Source organism: Mustelus asterias, chromosome 5 (genome assembly GCF_964213995.1).
Source record: "Mustelus asterias chromosome 5, sMusAst1.hap1.1, whole genome shotgun sequence".
NCBI lineage: Eukaryota > Metazoa > Chordata > Chondrichthyes > Carcharhiniformes > Triakidae > Mustelus > Mustelus asterias.
The window spans coordinates 50,060,842-50,079,674 of record NC_135805.1 but is presented as its reverse complement, the minus strand read 5'-3'; the positions used below and the strand labels follow the sequence as shown (position 1 = coordinate 50,079,674).

The 18,833-nt window shown below is 42.5% G+C and overlaps 1 protein-coding gene across 1 annotated transcript in view; it reads left to right on the top strand.

The window, feature by feature from the left end:
- Window positions 1-18,833, top strand: part of ahi1 (Abelson helper integration site 1) — a 134,750-nt gene that overhangs the window by 19,843 nt on the left and 96,074 nt on the right. Inside the window, exons 2-4 of the mRNA XM_078212568.1 lie at window positions 3,969-4,048; window positions 9,403-9,527; window positions 14,170-14,717. Coding sequence (XP_078068694.1) covers window positions 4,039-4,048; window positions 9,403-9,527; window positions 14,170-14,717 — 683 coding nt within the window. The 5' untranslated portion in view covers window positions 3,969-4,038. The remainder of the gene's footprint in view (window positions 1-3,968; window positions 4,049-9,402; window positions 9,528-14,169; window positions 14,718-18,833) is intronic.

Below are 18,833 nucleotides of genomic sequence, written 5' to 3'. Positions count from 1 at the left end.
ACTAAAATCAATATTACTTGGCAGGCAACAAATGCACTAAACTCCAGAAAAGGTATTCCTTATTAACTTGACACAATCAAAACCCTGCGGCATGTCTATTCGTTATACCACACTCTCAGCAGAAACATAGTCTGTGTTTAAAAATCTCCACCTGCAACTGTATCTCTGCCCTACCCCATATAGTGAATCTTCCACTGTCCTTTTCAACAAAGTCCCTTTCAATCAATCTTCCAGTAGCAAGATACCCTTTTTTTTACTCTTCACACTTCCTGTTTGCTCAACAAGGCTTCTTTTGTCGCCAGCACTTAGCTTGATGATTAACCCCAAAGCAGTCTTTTTCTTCCACCTGCTTTCGAAGCAACTGTTTTCAGCCTTTGCCTGCTAATCATTTTCTCTGATCCTGGGAGTCCATGTGTCTGGGCAGTAATAAGGCTAGTTTCCTTATCCTTTGTGCCGAGATATTAAAAACTTGCACTGAATTTTGAACAAGATTCAATTTGAGTTTGAGTCCACAACCAGCAGGTCACATGGGTGTGTCTCTTGTTTGAGGTCTCATCCCCTCTCTGAACTATTCCATTTTATTTTGAATTGAAGGAGACAGTTTAAAACATGATCACGTTTCTAGCGTTCATAACAATAGATGTAACAGACTTGAAGAAAATGAAAGGGAGGAGGATGGGAAAAAGAACAAAAGGGAAGGGCTGTGATAGGGTGGACCCAGGAGAAATTAAATGATAAAAGGGTTGATAGTGCAAGGCCAAGAAAAAGGTAATGGGACACATAAAGAAACAAAAGATCTGTCTCGAGGAGGTGTAAGGGACAATCATAAACAGCTGCTATCTAAATGCAAAAAGAGAAATAACCAAGAGACAAAAACAATACCGGCAAAAAAAAGGAAAACAAAATGGGAGTATAGGATATGATCTAAAATAATTGAACTCCGAGTTGGTTCTAATTTGTAAAGCATCCAGTTGAAAGATGAGATGCTGTACCTTGAGCTTCATTATTAGAACACTGCAGCAGGCCAAGAACAGAGTGGGGGCAATGTCAAAAATTCAAATTGTGACTGGAAGTTCAGGGCACACTTGCATACTGAATAAAAGGACTCTAAAAGCTGCCATCCAGTCTGTGCTTGGTGTCCCCAATTTAGAGTTGAATTGTGAGCAGCAAATACAGTAAACTAATTTGAAAGAGGCAAAAGTAAATCGCTTCTTTGCCTTGAAGGTGTGCTTGGTGCATTGGACAGTGAGTAGGGAGGAGATAAAAGGGCAGTGTTGCATCTCCTGCACTTGAGACACTGGGGAAGAGTGTTGAGCCATGGTGTTGCAAAGGCAATGTTTCCTTTGGAACATTTAAGGGGGAGGGGTGCTGGGCCAGGAAATCACAAAGAGCACTCCCTTTTCATTGCTGAAATGGCAGGGGAGATGTTGTGTTGGTGGTAGCTTCGTCTTGGAGGTAGCAAAAAGGAAAAGAGTTATTCGTTGAATATGAAGGCTTGTGGGATGGAAGGTGCAGTGGACATAGAGAAACTAGAAGAATGAAATAGAGGTCTTACAGGAAGTGGAGCATGAGGAAGCGCAGTCAAATTAGCTGTGGGAGTCAGTGGACTTAAGTCAAAATCAATACTCACATTTTCTTTAATTCATTCATGGGATGTGGGCATTACTGGCTAGGCCAGCATCTGATGCATATCCTCAGTGTCCTTGACAAGGTGGTGGTGAGCTGCCTTCTTGAACTACTGAACTGGATGTCATGTTGGCACAGTGGTTAGCACTGCTGCCTCACAGCTCAGGGTCCCGAGTTCGATTCTGGCCTCGGGTTATTGTCTGTATAGAGTTTGCACATTCTCCCAGTGTCTGTGTGGGTTTCCTCCAGGTGCTCCAGTTTCCTCCCGCACTCCAAACAAAATGTGCGTGTTAGGTTGAATGCTAAATTGCCTTGGTGTCAGGCATGCTAGCAGGGTAAATACGTGGGGTTAATGGGATAGGGCCTGGGTGGGATTGTTGTTGGTGCAGGCTCAATGTACCAAATTATCTCCTTCTGCACTGTAGGGATTCTACTGCAGCCCACATGATTTAGAAATATGCCACAGCGCTGTTGGGGAGAGAGTTCCATGATGTTGACCCAGTGACACTGAAGGAACGGTGATATATTTTCAAGTCAGGATGGTGTGTGGCTTGAGGGGGGAGCTTGCAGGTGGTGGTGGTGTTCCCATGTTTCTGCTGCTCTTCTAGATAATATTGGCCGTGATGAGGAGAAATATCTTTACACACAAGCTATGAATCTTGTCATGGATCCATCTATCAGCAGGCACAAGCATTTAACAAGAAATTAAAAGATATAATCTGTCCAGCAACAGGTGAAAACCTGCCTAGCGACAACAGTAGCTAACATTCAGAGGTGGTAAGGAGATGCGACCTTTCCCAGTAACAAGATTAGCAGGAAACAGCTTGCCTAGATGACAGAGATCAGTGGCGGTATGCAGATATTAATTTTGAGAGTCACAGAATATGAGAAATGCAGACAGTCCAAATGTACAGAAGGAAGAGCTAAAGACGAACCAGGGTATAATTGCCTGCACCTGCAGATGCAGCAGGCATTGTAACATCTAAGAGCCGACCAGCTAGTTTCACAGTTCACAACTGGGAGGCCATTTTAACATCTAAGAAGTCTTAGAGCCAAGATAGTGCAGAAACATTTGTAAAGGTAGTTTAAATATTTTCTCTAGAATGGGAGAAGACATTTCCCAGATTCAATCATCCACCTTATATTGCATGGTAACTATAAACCGGATTTGACTTCTAGATTTACTTAATTTGGATGTTGTTTCAGAACAAGTCTTAGAGTTCAGGAATCAGAGATATATTTTGGAACAAGGGGTAATTTCTATAAAAACTGTGTGTGTTTAGTAATTCAAATATTTTATGCCTTCGAGTATTATAATCCAAGTTGTATGTATTTGTCTTTAATAAATAATCTTTAAAAATTGTTACAGTGACTAGGCTGGTTATTCTCACTGGGTATTTCACATGACTCCTCACACCATTCCAAAAACAAAACTACACCACCATGAAAAGTTTTGAGTTGAGGCGCCCTCACAGATAACATCTGCACAGTTCATGATAATTTTTGGAATTCTCTCCCCAGAAGGCTGTGGAAATTTGCTTTTATAGGACGGGGCATAGAGTATAAAAGTTGGGGTTTGATGTTGCAGATGTATAGAACGTTGGTTCGGCCGCATTTGGAATCGCCACACTACCAGAAGGACGTGGAGGCTTTAGAGAGAGTGCAGAGGAGGTTTACCAGGATGTTGCCTGGTATGGAGGGGCTTAGCTATGAGGAGAGATTGGGTAAACTGGGGTTGTTCTCACTAGAAAGACGGAGGATGAGGGGAGACCTAATAGAGGTGTATAAAATTATGAAAGGCATAGATAGGGTGAACGAAAAGCTTTTTCCCAGGTTGGTGGTGACGTTCACGAGGGGTCATAGGTTCAAGGTGAGGGGGGGGAGGTTTAACACGGATATCAGAAGGACGTATTTTACACAGAGGGTGGAGGGGGCCTGGAAATCGCTGCCGGGCAAGGTGGTGGAGGCGGACACACGGGGAACGTTTAAGACTTATCTCGATAGCCACATGAACGGAGTGGGAATGGAGGGATACAAAAGAATGGTCTAGTTTGGACCAGGGAGCGGCGCGGGCTTGGAGGGCCGAAGGGCCTGTTCCTGTGCTGTATTGTTCTTTGAAGTTCAGTCAATATGTTTAAGGTAGAGATTGATAGGTTTCTGATCAACAATAGCGTAAAGGGTAATGGGATTCTGTGTGCAAAAGGCATTAAAGTGTCCGATCAGCCATGAGCATACAGAATGGCGGAGTAGGCTTGATGGGCAGAATGGCCTAATCCTGTTCCTACATGCACAAACCATTTATTTTAGTGCCTTACGATGCTCTTTTCTTTTACTCATTTTAGGTTGGCTATCAGCTAAAGGTTTTGTATGAAAATGTAATGAGTAAGGAAGATCTCCACTGACTTCAGAAATATGCCAGCAGGTATGATATGGACACAACTGTCTTGGTTTTGATAGGAGAGTGCTAGACATTTGAAATAAAAAAACATATTTTGGAAGTACGTAATTATGGTCAGTCAGCATCTGGGTGTGTGAGGGGGTGTCGAATGACACCAAAAAGCTGGAAACATTGCACCTCAGGGAACTCCTGCGGAGAAAACAGATTTTTTGTTTGTTTTTAACTTGGAAAAATAATCTGCTTGATATTGAAATGGGCTTCATCATTGAAAAATGTTATGGGCATGTTGCACACATCAAATTGAAGGATATTTGTATTGGGAAATGCAACACTTTTCATTTTACTACTCGATGTCCATCTCAATGTTCCCAGATACAGCATAGTTACGCACAGTGTAAAGCTCTCTGTGCTCTGTCCTAACAATTTTTTAGCCCTGACCTCAAAGGCAGCCTTTATTATAATTTTACTTTCAATATAATTGGTGCATAACCATTCTCTGACACTTTAATTCCTGATTTCGGTGAATTTTCAGCTTTTGAATCAGACTAGGTTAATATTTTCCACATTCACTTTTGTTAACAATCCGCATGGGGAAAACTTAAACCAAAATGACCACATTTACCAAATGATCTTCCTAAAGAAGAGCCACAAAGGAAACTTGTGTTGATTTCCTCATGCAATATAGCAAAAGTAAACATGAAATCTTGTTTGTTTAATTGCTGGAAAGTTCCAGTGAATCAATTTTAGTTTCTGGTCAGTTTCCGGATGAGCCCCCAATTTTATTATTATCCCCTTGGGGAATGGCAAACCCAAGATTACCAAATGACTACCACAGAATGCAGTTGAGGCCAAAATGTTGTCTGATTTCAAGAATAAATTAGACATAGCTGTAGAGGCTAAAGGGGGGGGGGAAAGGGGGATCAGGATATTGATCAGCTATGATCAAAATGAATGGCAGATCAGGCTCGAAGGGCCAAATGGCCTACTCCTGCTTCTAACTTCTGTTTCTATGACTCCAGCAGAATAAAGATTTCACTTTCTTGTAACTTTTACTTTAATACTAATCCAAATCAATGTAAATTGAACATGAATGACCAGAAATACGACTTGGAAATAGAATGGTAAAATTCATGCTAAATAGACGACACAACAAAGATACATCTTAGACAACCACAAACACCTACGTCTTTCCCATGCTGTGTGACACTATGTGCAGTTCAAAAGTTGTCTTACTCAGCCTATAGTATGTAGGATCCCCCACTTTTCCATCCTACCAATTCAACCCTCAAGTCACATTCACCGGGAACAGCATTCCATTCAAAGTTCCTGAAGACAGTTGTTATCCAAAAGGCTCACTCCTGCAGAACTTCTTAGCTAAGTTTACGACAGCCTTGAAACACAGATTTCCCAGAAACTTCCTTATCTATGTTTTTTAATAAATAAAAAATTGCCCAGGTATGTCCTATCCATAAAAAGTAGGACAAATCCAACCTGGACAATTACTGCTCCATCAGGCTACTATCAAAGAGTAAAGAACAAAGAAGTGACTAGAATGGTTGACGAGGGAAGGTCCGTGGATGTCGTCTATATGGACTTCAGTAAAGCGTTTGATAAAGTCCCTCATGGTAGGTTGGTGCAAAAGGTTGGATCTCATGGGATAAAGGGGGAGGTGGCTAGATGGGTGGAGAACTGGCTTGGTCACAGAAGACAGAGGGTGGTAGTGGAAGGGTCTTTTTCCGGCTGGATGCCTGTGACTAGTGGTGTTCCGCAGGGCTCTGTATTGGGACCTCTGCTGTTTGTGATTTATATAAACGATCTGGAAGAAAGTGTAACTGGGGTGATCAGTAAGTTTGCGGACGACACGAAAATGGCTGGACTTGCAGATAGTGAGGAACATTGTCAGAGGCTACAGAAGGATATAGATAGGCTGGAAATTTGGGCAAAGAAATGGCAGATGGAGTTCAATCCAGATAAATGCGAAGTGATGCATTTTGGTAGAACTAACGTAGTGGGGAGCTATATGATAAATGGCAGAACCATAAAGGGTGTAGATACGCAGAGGGACCTGGGTGTGCAAGTCCACAGATCCTTGAAGGTGACGTCACAGGTGGAGAAGGTCGTGAATAAGGCATATGGCATGCTTGCCTTTATAGGATGGGGCATAGAGTATAAAAGTTTGGGTCCGATGTTGCAGTTGTATAGAACGTTGGTTCGGCCGCATTTGGAATACTGTGCCCAGTTCTGGTCGCCACACTACCAGAAGGATGTGGAGGCTTTAGAGAGAGTTCAGAGGAGGTTTACCAGGATGTTGCCTAGTATGAAGGGGCTTAGTTATGAGGAGAGATTGGGTAAACTGGGGTTGTTCTCACTGGAAAGACGGAGGATGGGGGGTGACTTAATAGAGGTGTATAAAATTATGAAAGGCATAGATAGGGTGAACAGTGGGAAGCTTTTTCCCAGGTCGGTGGTGACGTTCACGAGGGGTCATAGGTCCAAGGTAAAGTTGGGGGGGGGAGGTTTAACACGGATATCAGAAGGATGTATTTTACACAGAGGGTGGTGGGGGCCTGGAATGCGCTGCCGGGCAAGGTGGTGGAGGCGGACACACTGGGAACGTTTAAGACTTATCTAGATAGCCACATGAACGGAGTGGGAATGGAGGGATACAAAAGAATGGTCTAGTTTGGACCAGGGAGCGGCGCGGGCTTGGAGGACCGAAGGGCCTGTTCCTGTGCTGTGTTCTTCTTTGTTCTTTGTATTACAGCACAGGAACAGGCCCTTCAGCCCTCCAAGCCTGCACCGACTTGCTGCCCGACTGAACTAAAACCCCCTACCCTTCCGGGGACCATATCCCTCTATTCCCATCCTATTCATGTATTTGTCAAGACGCCCCTTAAAAGTCACTATCATATCTGCTTCCACTACCTCCCCTGGCAGCGAGTTCCAGGCACCCACCACCCTCTGTGTAAAAAAAAAACTTGCCTCGTACATATCAATCAACAAAGTGATGGAAAATGTCATTGACAGCGTTATCAAATGGTCCTTCCACAGTAATGATCTGCTCAGTTTGGGTTCTGCCAGGGCCACTCAGATGCTGACCTCATTACAGCCTTGATTCAAACCTTATCGTTTTCATCCAAATATGAACAAAAAAGCCAAACTTGAGGTGAAAGTTATTGCCCTTGACTTCGAGACAGCATTTGACCGAGTGTGACATCAAAGCAAAACTGAAGTCAAAGGGGATTAGCGGGAAGACATGGTGCTGTGTTTGGAGAACCAGTGCAGACATGATGGACCAAATGGCCTCCTCTTATTCTGTGATTTATGTGAAAACTCTGTGCTGGTTAGAGTCATATCTAACACAAGGAATGTAGTTGTGGTTGTTGGAGGTGAGTCTTCTCAGCTCCAGGACATCATTATGGGAGTTCCTCAGGGTAGTGTCCTAGGCCCAACCATCTTCGGCTCGATCATAAGCTCAGAAGTGGGGGTATTCACTGATGATTGCACAACGTTCAGTATCATTTGTAACTTCTCAGATACCGAAGCGGTCCATGTCTAAATGCAGCAGGACCTGTCCGTATCTAAATGCAGCAGGCCACACAAATGCCAGGCAATGACCATCTCCTACAAGAGAAACTCTAACCATTTCCCCCATGGAATTCAATTACCATCATTGAAGCCCCACTGTCAATATCCCTGGGATTACCATTGAGCAGAAACTGAACTGGACAAGCCACACAAATACTGTGGCTACAACAGCAGGTCAAAGATTAGGAATTCTGTAACGAGGGGCTTCACCCCTGACTCCCTAAAGCATTTCCGCACGTTTATTCCACCCAACTTACACATCTTGGGACACCATTTACAAGACACAAGTTCGGAGTGTGATGGAATACTTTCAACTTGTCTGGTTGACTCAACACCATCCAGGAAAAAGTGTCCTGCTTGATTGGCATCCATCCGCTGCCACCTTATACATTGATTATCCACAGCACCAATGCATAGTGACAATAAACACTTACATGATGCCCTGCAACTGCTCACCAAAGGTGCTTCAACAACACTTTCCATGCCCTTGACCTCTATCACCTAGAACAACAAGGGCAGCAGATGCATGGGAGCATCACCGTCATGAATGTTTCCCTAACTTGGAACTATATTGCTATTCCTTCATGGATTCTTGCACTAACCTTATCTTCAGCTTTCTGTCCTGTTTAATCATATTCCATACACACACCACCTTGTTAATGTGAATTCCCAGTCCTGCAGTTCTCTTTTCTTTTGACTGACTGGTCCCGTGACTTCTGTCTTTTCTTCCTTTTTGATAGCACTCCTTGGTCAACGGTTCCCAAGAAAATTATACTTGATCCTTTACAATTGATGCACACTCTCAAAGTCTTTTCAAACTTTCTTAAAGCAATTATAGAATCCACAACAAAAACAGAAAATGCTGGAAAATCTCAACAGGTCTGACAACGTTTCGAGTCTGGTTGACTCTTCGTCAAAGCTCCCTTCATCAGAGTATAGAATCCACAGACATTTTGACTAAATTACAAACTTTCCTCTCCTTCTGCCTCCGCATGAAAGATCATCAATTTTAGTGGGATTTTGCCTGCCAATGACTAAGGAAGACTTCTACTCCATTTCTCTAGGTTTTAAAAGATAAATGGCTTGTGATTAATATCCTGAATAATATAATATCAACGCTCCTCTCCCCCCTCCTATGTGAATGTCACTTTTTCCCACTTGTTCAAATTCATGTTTGACAAAACTACTTGGAAATTATGACTGTTTCCTGTACATGGACATGACCAGTTTTTTCCTAAGTATTTATGTTTCTTTGTGAACAGAGGTAGACTACCATGTAACTGAGATAAATGGAAGGTAGACAGATGGGATAGTAAGAGCATCAGACAAAAAAGAAACTGATGCAAAACTCTGTTTAAAGATAAATAATTTCTTGGCAAAAATGAAACAAGAAGTTATTTAAAGATGACTGCAGGTGCAGAGAGAAATCTCATGTTTTAGACTTTTTAAACATTTTTTTTAGCTGTACTCATTGATCTATAATTAATTTGACATTTGAGGTTCGTCGTTCTAACAATATACCTGCATGATTCCTTAAGCAGTATTTTTTTATATGCTCAGTGGATATTTTGATTTTTCCATATTGTTTTTATTTATATTTTATTTTCGTATTCATTTAACATTTCAGAATCGTTTTTGCTTCCCTCCTGATTTTTTTTAACAAGGCAAATAATAGTCACATGAATCTCAGTTCCTGTAAAAAAAAAAGTATCAATTTATATACTCTAAGTTTTCCCTTGGGTTGTTGCGCAATTTACTGTCCAATTGACCAATTGTGGCTAATGTTACAGGAGAAAGTGAAGCTAAGGCAAAGACTAAAGCTCAGTTTGAAGAGGTGTTCAAAAGCTATTCTGGTTTAGATGTTGGGAAAAAGAAATCCAGAAAGAAAAGTATACCTTCCCAAGAAAATATTGTGGTGAGTATAACTATAGCATGCCATTCTTTGATTTGGCTTGTTTACTTTATCTTATTCTTGTACAGAAGATTTTTAAAGTTGCTTATCAGGTGCAATGTTTCAGTTGCCTCTGTAGATCAACAAAATAGATAGAAATTTGGAGCTTCTGTAAGAAAGTAGAAATGGTTTAGAGGCTCCACTTGCCCCTCCACCACCCCATACGCTGCGCTGGCCCCACCCTGTGCGGTCCATACCATAAAAACCATGGAATCGATACAGCATAGAAAGGGGCCATTTGGCCCATCCTGTCCATGCTGACCCAAAGACACCCAGGTGCCCTTTTTAATCCCATCTTCCTGCACATGGCCCATAGCCCTGCAACTTACAGCACTTAAAGTGCAGATCCAGGTACATTTTAAATGAGTTTAGGATCTCGGCCTCCACCACCATCTCAGACGTAGAATTCCAGACACCCACCACTCTCTGCTTAAAAAGGTTTCCCCTCACATCCCTTCTGATCCTCTGCCACTCAGTTTGAATCTATGACCCCTGGCTTTTGAACTTTCTGCCAAGTGAAACGGGTTCCTCCTGTCTACTCTCTTACCTCTCACTATTTTGTATATCTCAATCATGTCATCACTCAGCCTTTTCTGTTCCAAGGAAGACAACCTCAAACTCTCCTTGCAGCTACAATTCCCCAGCCCTGGCAACATTCTAATAAGTCTTCTCTGCACACTATCCAGAGCAATTATGTCCGTCCTGTAAAGTGGTGAGCAGAACTGCACATAATATTCCAGTTGTGACCTCACCAGTGTCTCATACAGTTTCATCATTGTACCCTACCTTTGTATTCTATACCTCTGCCAATGAAGGAGAGCATTCCATATGTCTTCTTTACAACCTTATCTACCTGTACTGCTACCTTTAGGGACCTGTGCACTTGCACACCAAGATCTCTCACTTCATCTACCCCTCTCAGTATAATACTGTATATTGTGCATTCCCTTTTAATATTTGACCTCCCTAAATGTATAACCTCTCACTTATCAGAGTTGAACTCCAACTGCCACTTTCCTGCTCACTCCACCGATCTATCTATATAATTTTGGAGCTTATAGCTATCATCTGCACTATTCACTACACGGCCAATTTTTGTGTCGTCTGCAAATTTCCCAATCACGCTCCCCACATCCAAGTCCAAATCGTTAATGTATAAAACAAACAGCAGGGATCTCAAAACTGAGCCCTGTGGAACACTAATTGAAACAGCATCCCATTCGCAAGGGCAGCCATCGAAGCCTTTGTTTCCTGTTACTAAGCCAACTTTTGATCCAATTCGCCATATTACCCTGTATCCGATGGGCTTTTACTTTTTTGACCAGTCTGTCATGTGGGACCTTGTTGAATGCCTAAAATCCATGCAGGTAACATCCACTGCACTACCTTCATTGATCCTTTTTGAATTCTTTGAGGAAGAAATGACAATCAAATTTGTAAGGCGTGAGACCTTCCCTTAACAAAGCCATGCTGACTATCTCTGACTAATCCATTTTTTCCTAAGTGACAGTTTATCCAATCTCTCAGGATTGATTCTAACAGTTTGCCCACCTCTGAAGTAAGACTAGCTGGCTTATAATTGTTTAGCAATTCCTTCGTACCTTTTTTAAACAACAGAACCATATTTGCATTCCTTCAGTCCTCTGACACCTCAGCAATGTCTAGTGAAGATTGGAAAATAATCCTTGGAGCCTCTGCTATTTCCTCCCTGACCACCTTCAACATCCAGGCAATAATCCTTCTGGCCCTGGTGACTTATCCACTTTCTAGGATTCCAATTCCTTGAACACTTCCCCCTTCGTTATGATTTTATCCAGTATTTTACACGGCTTCTTTTGGGTTACCCTATCCACAGCATCCCTTTCCTTTGTGAATGCGGAGACAAAATAATTAATTTAAAACTTTTCCCATATCCTCTGCATCTTAAAACAAATTCCCTTCTTCATCACTGATAGGTTCCACTTTTCCTTGACTATATTTTTGCTCTTTATATACTGGTAAAACGTATTTGGTTAAACTTGCTTGCTAATATATTTTCATGTCTTCTCTATGACTTCCTTATGTCTTTACTGATCCCTGTACTTTGTATACTCCTCTAGGCTATCTGCAGTGAATATCATAAGTTTTTCTTTCTGTTTAATCTTCCTCTGTATTTTTCTAAATAACCATGGGGTCTAGATTTGGCAGTGCCATTCTTACTTTTGGAGGGGACATGTCTGCTTCGTACCCTAAGGATCTCACTCATTAGTGCTTCCACTGGTTTATCACTAATTTATCCTTCAGCAGTCTTGTCCAGTCCACCTCAGCCAAACCACTTCTCAGTTTTGTAAAATTTACCATCCCCCTCTCCCGGTTTAAACTTTTCCTGTTGTTTGTCTCTGTCCTTTTCCATAACAATACTAAATCTAACTGAATTGTGGTCACTATCTCCAGTATGGTCACCCACTGTCACTTTACCCACTTGCCCATCTTCATTCCCCAAGACTAAATCCAGAAATGCGTCTCCTCTTATTGGGCTTGTCATATACTGTTTTTAAAAATTTCCTGGACACAATACATGAATTTTTTACCCTCAATGCCCCTTTATAACGTTTGAAACCCAATTGATATTGGGATAGTTAGTCTCCTACTTATTACTACAAGCAGAAATGTGTCTACACTTCGGTTCTTCTATCTGCCCCTCACTCTTTGGGGGTCTGTAGTATAATCATAGTAGTATGACTGCCCCTTTTTTATTCTTAAGCTAAACCCATAAAGCCTCATTTTAACCTGTTTAGGATATTATCCCTATCGCAAGTCCCTACATTTATTAAAGCTAATATATTATACTTTTAAAACCATAAGAAAATAGTCTTCAGGTATCACTTGCCAGCCAATTAGCTGTTTCCATTGGGACTGTATCATGTTCTGAATGTTTATGTCACCTCCAAAAGTGGCTTTTGGTGGCCCAGATGGTCCCCACTGCAAGGCCACTGCTCGTCTTTCTGAGGATTGGTGGAAAAGGAAAGGAGCATCTCGTCCTCTCCTCACCGAACTCACTCAAACATCAAACTCCAACTAAAGCACCTCATCGCAACCCAAAGTGGAACTCCAGTTCAACCCGCCACCCCCCCACCATGCCCAGAATTAGGAGTGCAGTTATCTCTACCTTTGTAACCTCCACCAGCTCCACAAGCCTGGAGGCTCTAACCTGTCCAAGTCCTCCTTGAAAACAAGGATAAGCATTTTAAAATTACAACGTTGTTTGACTGGGAGTTTGCAGTCAGGGAGGTGGCAGAGACCATAATCTTATGGAGCAGAATTAAGCCATTCAGCCCATCAAGCTTGCTGCACCATTTAATCATGGCTGATGAGTTTCTCAATCCCATTCTCCCACTTTTTCCCCCGTGACCCTTAATTCCCTTACCAATCAAGAACCTATCTATCTGTCTTAAATGCACTCAATGACCTGACCTCCACAGCCTTCTGTGGCAATGAATTCCATAGATTCACCACCCTCTGGCTGAAGAAATTCCTCCTCATCTCAGTTGTAAAGAGTTGTCCCTTTACTCTGAGGCTCCTGATCTCTCCTACCAATGGAAACATCTTCCCCTTGTCCATTCTATCCAGGCCTTTCATTATTCTGTAAGTTTCAATGAGATTCCCCCCATCATCCTTCTATACTCTCATCAAGTACAGTCCCAGAATCCTCAGACGCTCCCTATATGTTAAGCTTTTCATTCCTGAGATTACTCTTGTGAACCTCCTGTGGACCCGCTCCAAGGCCAGCACATTCTTCCTCAGATGGGGCCCAAAATTGCTCGTAATATTCTAAATATGGTCTCACCAGAACCTTATAAAGCCTCTGCAGTATATCCCTGCTTTTGTATTCTAATCCTCTCAATGATTGCTAACATTGCATTTGCTTTCCTAACTACCAAGTCAACCTGCAAGTTAACCTTAAGGGACTCCTGAACTAAGACTCCCAAATCCCTTTCCGCTTCCGATTTCTGAATTTTCTTCCCATTTAGAAAATAGTCTACTCCTGTTCTTCCTACCAAAGTGCATAACATCACACTTTCCCATGTTGTATTCCATCTGCCACTTCTTTGCCCACTCTCCTAACCTGTCCAAGTCCTTCTCAGCCTCCCCGCGTCTTCAATACTACCTGTCCCTCTAACCTATCTTTGTATCATTTGCAAACCTAGCTACAATGCCCTCAGTTCCTTCATCTACATCATTTATGTCTAGAGTGAAAAGTTGTGGTCCCAACAGCGACACCTGCAGAACTCCACTAGTCACTGGCTGCAATCCTGAAAAGGACCCGTTTATCCCCACTCTCTACCTTCTACCAGCCACCCACTGTTATATCCTTGCCTCTAACACCATGGGCTCTTATCTTACTTGGCAACCACCTGTGCGGCACCTTATCGAAAGCCTGCAAATCGAAGTAGTTAACATTCACTGGCTCTCTTTTAGATCGTAGAGAAGATAAAGGATCGAATGGTGATTTTTGAACTATGGGGATGTTTGAATGGATCCAGTGGTCTTTTCTTGTGTTGTGCATGATCCTGACACACAGTTTTAAATTAGTATTAAAAATCCTTTTTGTTTTTATTTTGTCTAGCTTGAAAAATTGAGGAATAAACTTGGTCTAGATAAGGACAATGAAGATGATGAAACTATTTTAAATAACACATATAACCCAGAGGAGCAAAGTCCCCGCTTCTCAAAAAACAAACTGAATGAAAGGACTTCCGTGGCAGAAAAAGTTAACAATGATGAGCTCCGTGAAGATGAAATCCCCCCCAAAAAAAACAAAAAGAAGAAAAAGAAATTGTTGATTGAAGAACGTGCGTTTGTTGAAGACTCTGCTGCATCAGAATCTGTAACCACTCTACAAAAATTGAAGGTAAAGAGGTCAAAAGGTGTCTCTGTAGAGGAAGACCAGACTGTGAATGTGCTGAAGAGCGATTTAGGAGAGGATGGGGATTCCCTAATCCAGGCTTATCAGCAGCACATCGCTGCCAAAGATGCAGGAAGTAGCAAAAAGAAAACTGAGAACATCACAAAGCGTTCACTAAATACATTTTCACGCGTCTCTTCAATGTTAACTAAGAAATTGGATAAAATGAAAACACCAAAACAGCCTTTGACAAATGAAGAGGAAATAAGGTAAGAATGAGAACATATAACAATGTCATTTCTCAAAGTATTCCATTGTAGAACTTAACTTGTATGCTAATAATATTTGCTTACAGATGTAACCAGTTACATAATTCTCACATCTGTAAACAACATATCTATACATAAACAGCATATGAACTACAGCTCAAGTAGTAGATTTTATAGCAGCTTGCTAAAAAAAATTTTTCCAAAACTGTGAAAAGTAAATTTCATAAATGCTGATAAATTTTGAGTTAGGTGTGCTGGGAGCATGTAGTCAAATTATACCTGGTACCAGCTTCTCTGCTGACTATTTCCTATCCATTAATTTTAATGGAAAAAAATTGGATCTGTTGCACAAAAAATGCCAGAATCTCTTTGGTGTGAGTGTAAAGCCCAATTGGCCTATCAAGCCTACCGCATTTGGAGTCTGTGTATGTACAAAGGGACCTGGATGTCCTCGTACAAAGGTCACCTGAAAGCAATCATGCAAGCACAGCGAGGATTTAGGAAGGCAAATGGTATGTTGGCCTTCATTACAAGAAGATTTGTGTACAGGAGCAGCCATGTCTTCCTGCAGTGTACAGGGCCTTGGTGAGAATACACCTGGAGTATTGTGCACTTTTGGTCTTATACATGCCATTGAGGGAGTGCACTGAAGGTTCCCCAGGCTAATTCCTGGTATGGTTGGTTTGTCATTTGAGGAGAGACCTCACAGAGTGCCTCACCAGGACTAGGAATTAGTTATTGACTAAGCAGGGTCATACATTTGTTGGGAAATCTGTATATTCAAGAACTGTATTTTTGAATAGACTTGGTCACTATTCAGTGGAATTTAGAAGAATGAGAAGGGATCTAATTAAAATTCTGACAGGGCTGGACAGACTGGATGCAGGGATGTTGTTTCATCTGGGGATGTAGACCAAGGATTGATTCATTGGATACGGGGCTGAGATAAAGAGAAATTTCTTCACTGAGGGTGGTGAGCCTGTGGAATTCTCAATCACTGAAAGCTGTGGAAGTCAAATCACAATATATTTAAGAAGGGAATGGATAGCTTTCGAGACTCTGACGGTGCCGAGTTTTGGGAGGGTGCAGGAGCATGGAGCTGAGATAGAGGATCAACCATGATCATTTTGAATGCCGGAGCAGGGCTGAAGAGCCTACTCCTGCTCCTATTTTGTATGTTTCTATTCTGTCACTCATTTTTCGCACAACGGCCTCTACTTGTCAAAATTTCTTGCTTCTTAGTCTGGAGAAAGAAAACAAGAAATATTTTTATTTCTGTAGCATCAATGTCCACTTCACAGCAGATATCAATATAGCTACCTTTTACGTTTGACATCAAGTAAGGCAAGAGGAGGCCTAATATAAGTTGAGCTGTTTCTGTCACAGTAAGGTTAACTAAAACAGAACAGTAGTTATATTCAGAGATGCTTAACTTAACTGGTGTAAAATAAAATTAATGAATGGTTGCTGAAGGGAGTGCAGTTGGTGTGGTATATGGACTTCTAAAGAAATTTGATAAAGTGTCACTTGATAGTCTGGAATAAAGAAGTACTGATAACCATGAAACCATTGTCGATTGTCAGAAAAACCCATCTGGTTTGCTAATGTCCTGTAGGGAAGGAAATCTTCCATCCTTATCTGGTTTGGCCTACATGCGACTCCAGAGCCACAGCAATGTGGTTGACTCTCAACTGTTCTCTAAAATGGTCTAGCCAAGGGCAACTATGGATGGGCAATAAATGCTGGCCAACCAGCAACACTCATGTCCCAGGAATTCCCTCCAGTACCAACGAACAGTAGCAGCCATGTATACCATCGACAAGATGCACTGCAGGAACTCACCGAGTATCCTTAGGCAGCATCTTCCAAAACCACAACCATTGCTATCTAGAAGGACAAGGGAGCAGGTACCTGGAAACACCACCGCCTGGATGATCCCTGCAAGTCATTCCCATCCTGTCTTGAAATATATCACCATTCCTTCACTGTTGCTGGGTCGAAATCCTGGAGCTCCCTCCCCGACAGCACTGTCTGTATACCTACACCTCATGGGTTGCAGTAGTTCAAGAAGGTAGCTGACCACCACCACCTCAAGGGCAACTAGGGATGGGCAATAAATGCTGGTCTAGACAGCGATGCCAATATCCCATAAATGAACTAAAAAAAAAACATATATAGATGTACTCCTGTCAGTATGATACCAGCTTGGTAAGTTGGCCTGAAGGCCACAGCATCATTCAGTGGTTTGTGCTTGGACATCTCAAGAGCGAGCAGGATCCAGAGAATTCCATTTCTCCCGTCGCCAACTCTCATGGATGAATAATGCAGAGGCTTTGTCTTGCTACTGACTTCCACTTGCCCTTCACATGTCAGGATACAGTGACTTTTATATCATGCACCAAAAGCTGAGGGGTTTGTTTGCATTGGCCTCACATAGTGCCTCAACAGGACTAGGAATTAGTTATTGACTATAAATGGGAGAGGTGCCGGAGGATTGGAGGATTGCGGATGTGGTTCCTATTTTCAAGAAGGGGAATAGGGATAGCCCAGGAAATTACTGACCGGTGAGTCTAACCTCAGTGGTTGGTAAGCTGATGGAGAAGATCCTGAGGGACAGGATTTATGAGCATTTAGAGAGGTTTGGTATGCTCAAGAATACTCAGCACGGCTTTGTCAAAGGCAGATCGTGCCTTATGAGCCTGGTGGAGTTCTTCGAAAATGTGACTAAACACATGGACGAAGGGAAAGCGGTAGATGTGGTTTATGTGGATTTTAGCAAGGCGTTCGATAAGGTTCCCCATGCAAGGCTTCTAGAAAAAGTGAGAGGGCATGGGATCCAAGGTGCTGCTGCCCTGTGGATCCAGAACTGGCTTGCCCAAAGGAGGCAGAGTGTGTATATAGATGGGTCTTTTCTAAATGGAAGTCGGTCACCAGTGGTGTGCCCCAGGGATCTGTTCTGGGACCCTTGCTGTTTGTCATTTTCATAAATGACATGGATGAGGAAGTGGAGGGATGGGTTGGTAAGTTTGCCGACGACACGAAGGTTGGTGGGGTTGTGGATAGTCTGGAGGGATGTCAGAAGTTACAGAGGGACAGAGATAGGATGCAAGACTGGGCGGAGAAGTGGCAGATGGACTTCAACCCAGATAAATGCGTAGTGGTCCATTTTGGCAGGTCAAATGGGATGAAGGATTACAATATTAAGGGAAAGACTCTTAGTACTGTAGAGGATCAGAAGGACCTTGGGATCTGGGTCCATAGGACTCTAAAATCGGCCCCGCAGGTGGAGGAGGTGGTTAAGAAGGCGTATGGTGTGCTGGCCTTTATCAATCGAGGGATTGAGTTTAGGAGTCCGGGGATAATGATGCAGCTATATAAGACCCTCGTCAGATCCCTCTTGGAGTACTGTGCTCAGTTCTGGTCGCCTCATTACAGGAAGGATGTGGAAATGATTGAAAGGGTGCAGAGGAGATTTACAGGGATGTTGCCTGGATTGAGTGGCATGCCTTATGAGGATAGGCTGAGGGAGCTCGGTCTTTTCTCCTTGGAGAGATGTAGGATGAGAGGAGACCTAATAGAGGTATATAAACTGTTGAGAGGCATAGATCAGGTGGACTCTCAGGCTTTTTCCCAGGGTGGAAATGGCTGCTACGAGAGGACACAGGTTTAAGGTGCTGGGGGGTAAGTACAGGGGAGATGTTAGGGGGAAGTTTTTCACAGAGGGTGGTGGGCGAGTGGAATCGGCTGCCGTCAGTGGTGGTGGAGGCAAACTCAATAGGGTCTTTTAAGAGACTCCTGGATGAGTACATGGAGCTTAATAGGATTGTGGGTTATAGGTAGGCCTAAAAGGTAGGGATATGTTCGGCACAACTTGTGGGGCCGAAGGGCCTGTTTGTGCTGTAGGTTTTCTATGTTTCTATTGTAGCTTTTACTTCACACAGCTCAGAACCAACCTAAATTAAACATGATTTAACACGCAAATGAGACTAGAGAAATTTCACTTTAAATAGTCAATGCAACAAAGTCTTGCACAACTATAGGCACCTGCATCACTCTTCGCAGAAACGTGGCACTACATAGCTCCACAGCTCTGCAATAATGCTCTTCTTTATTCAT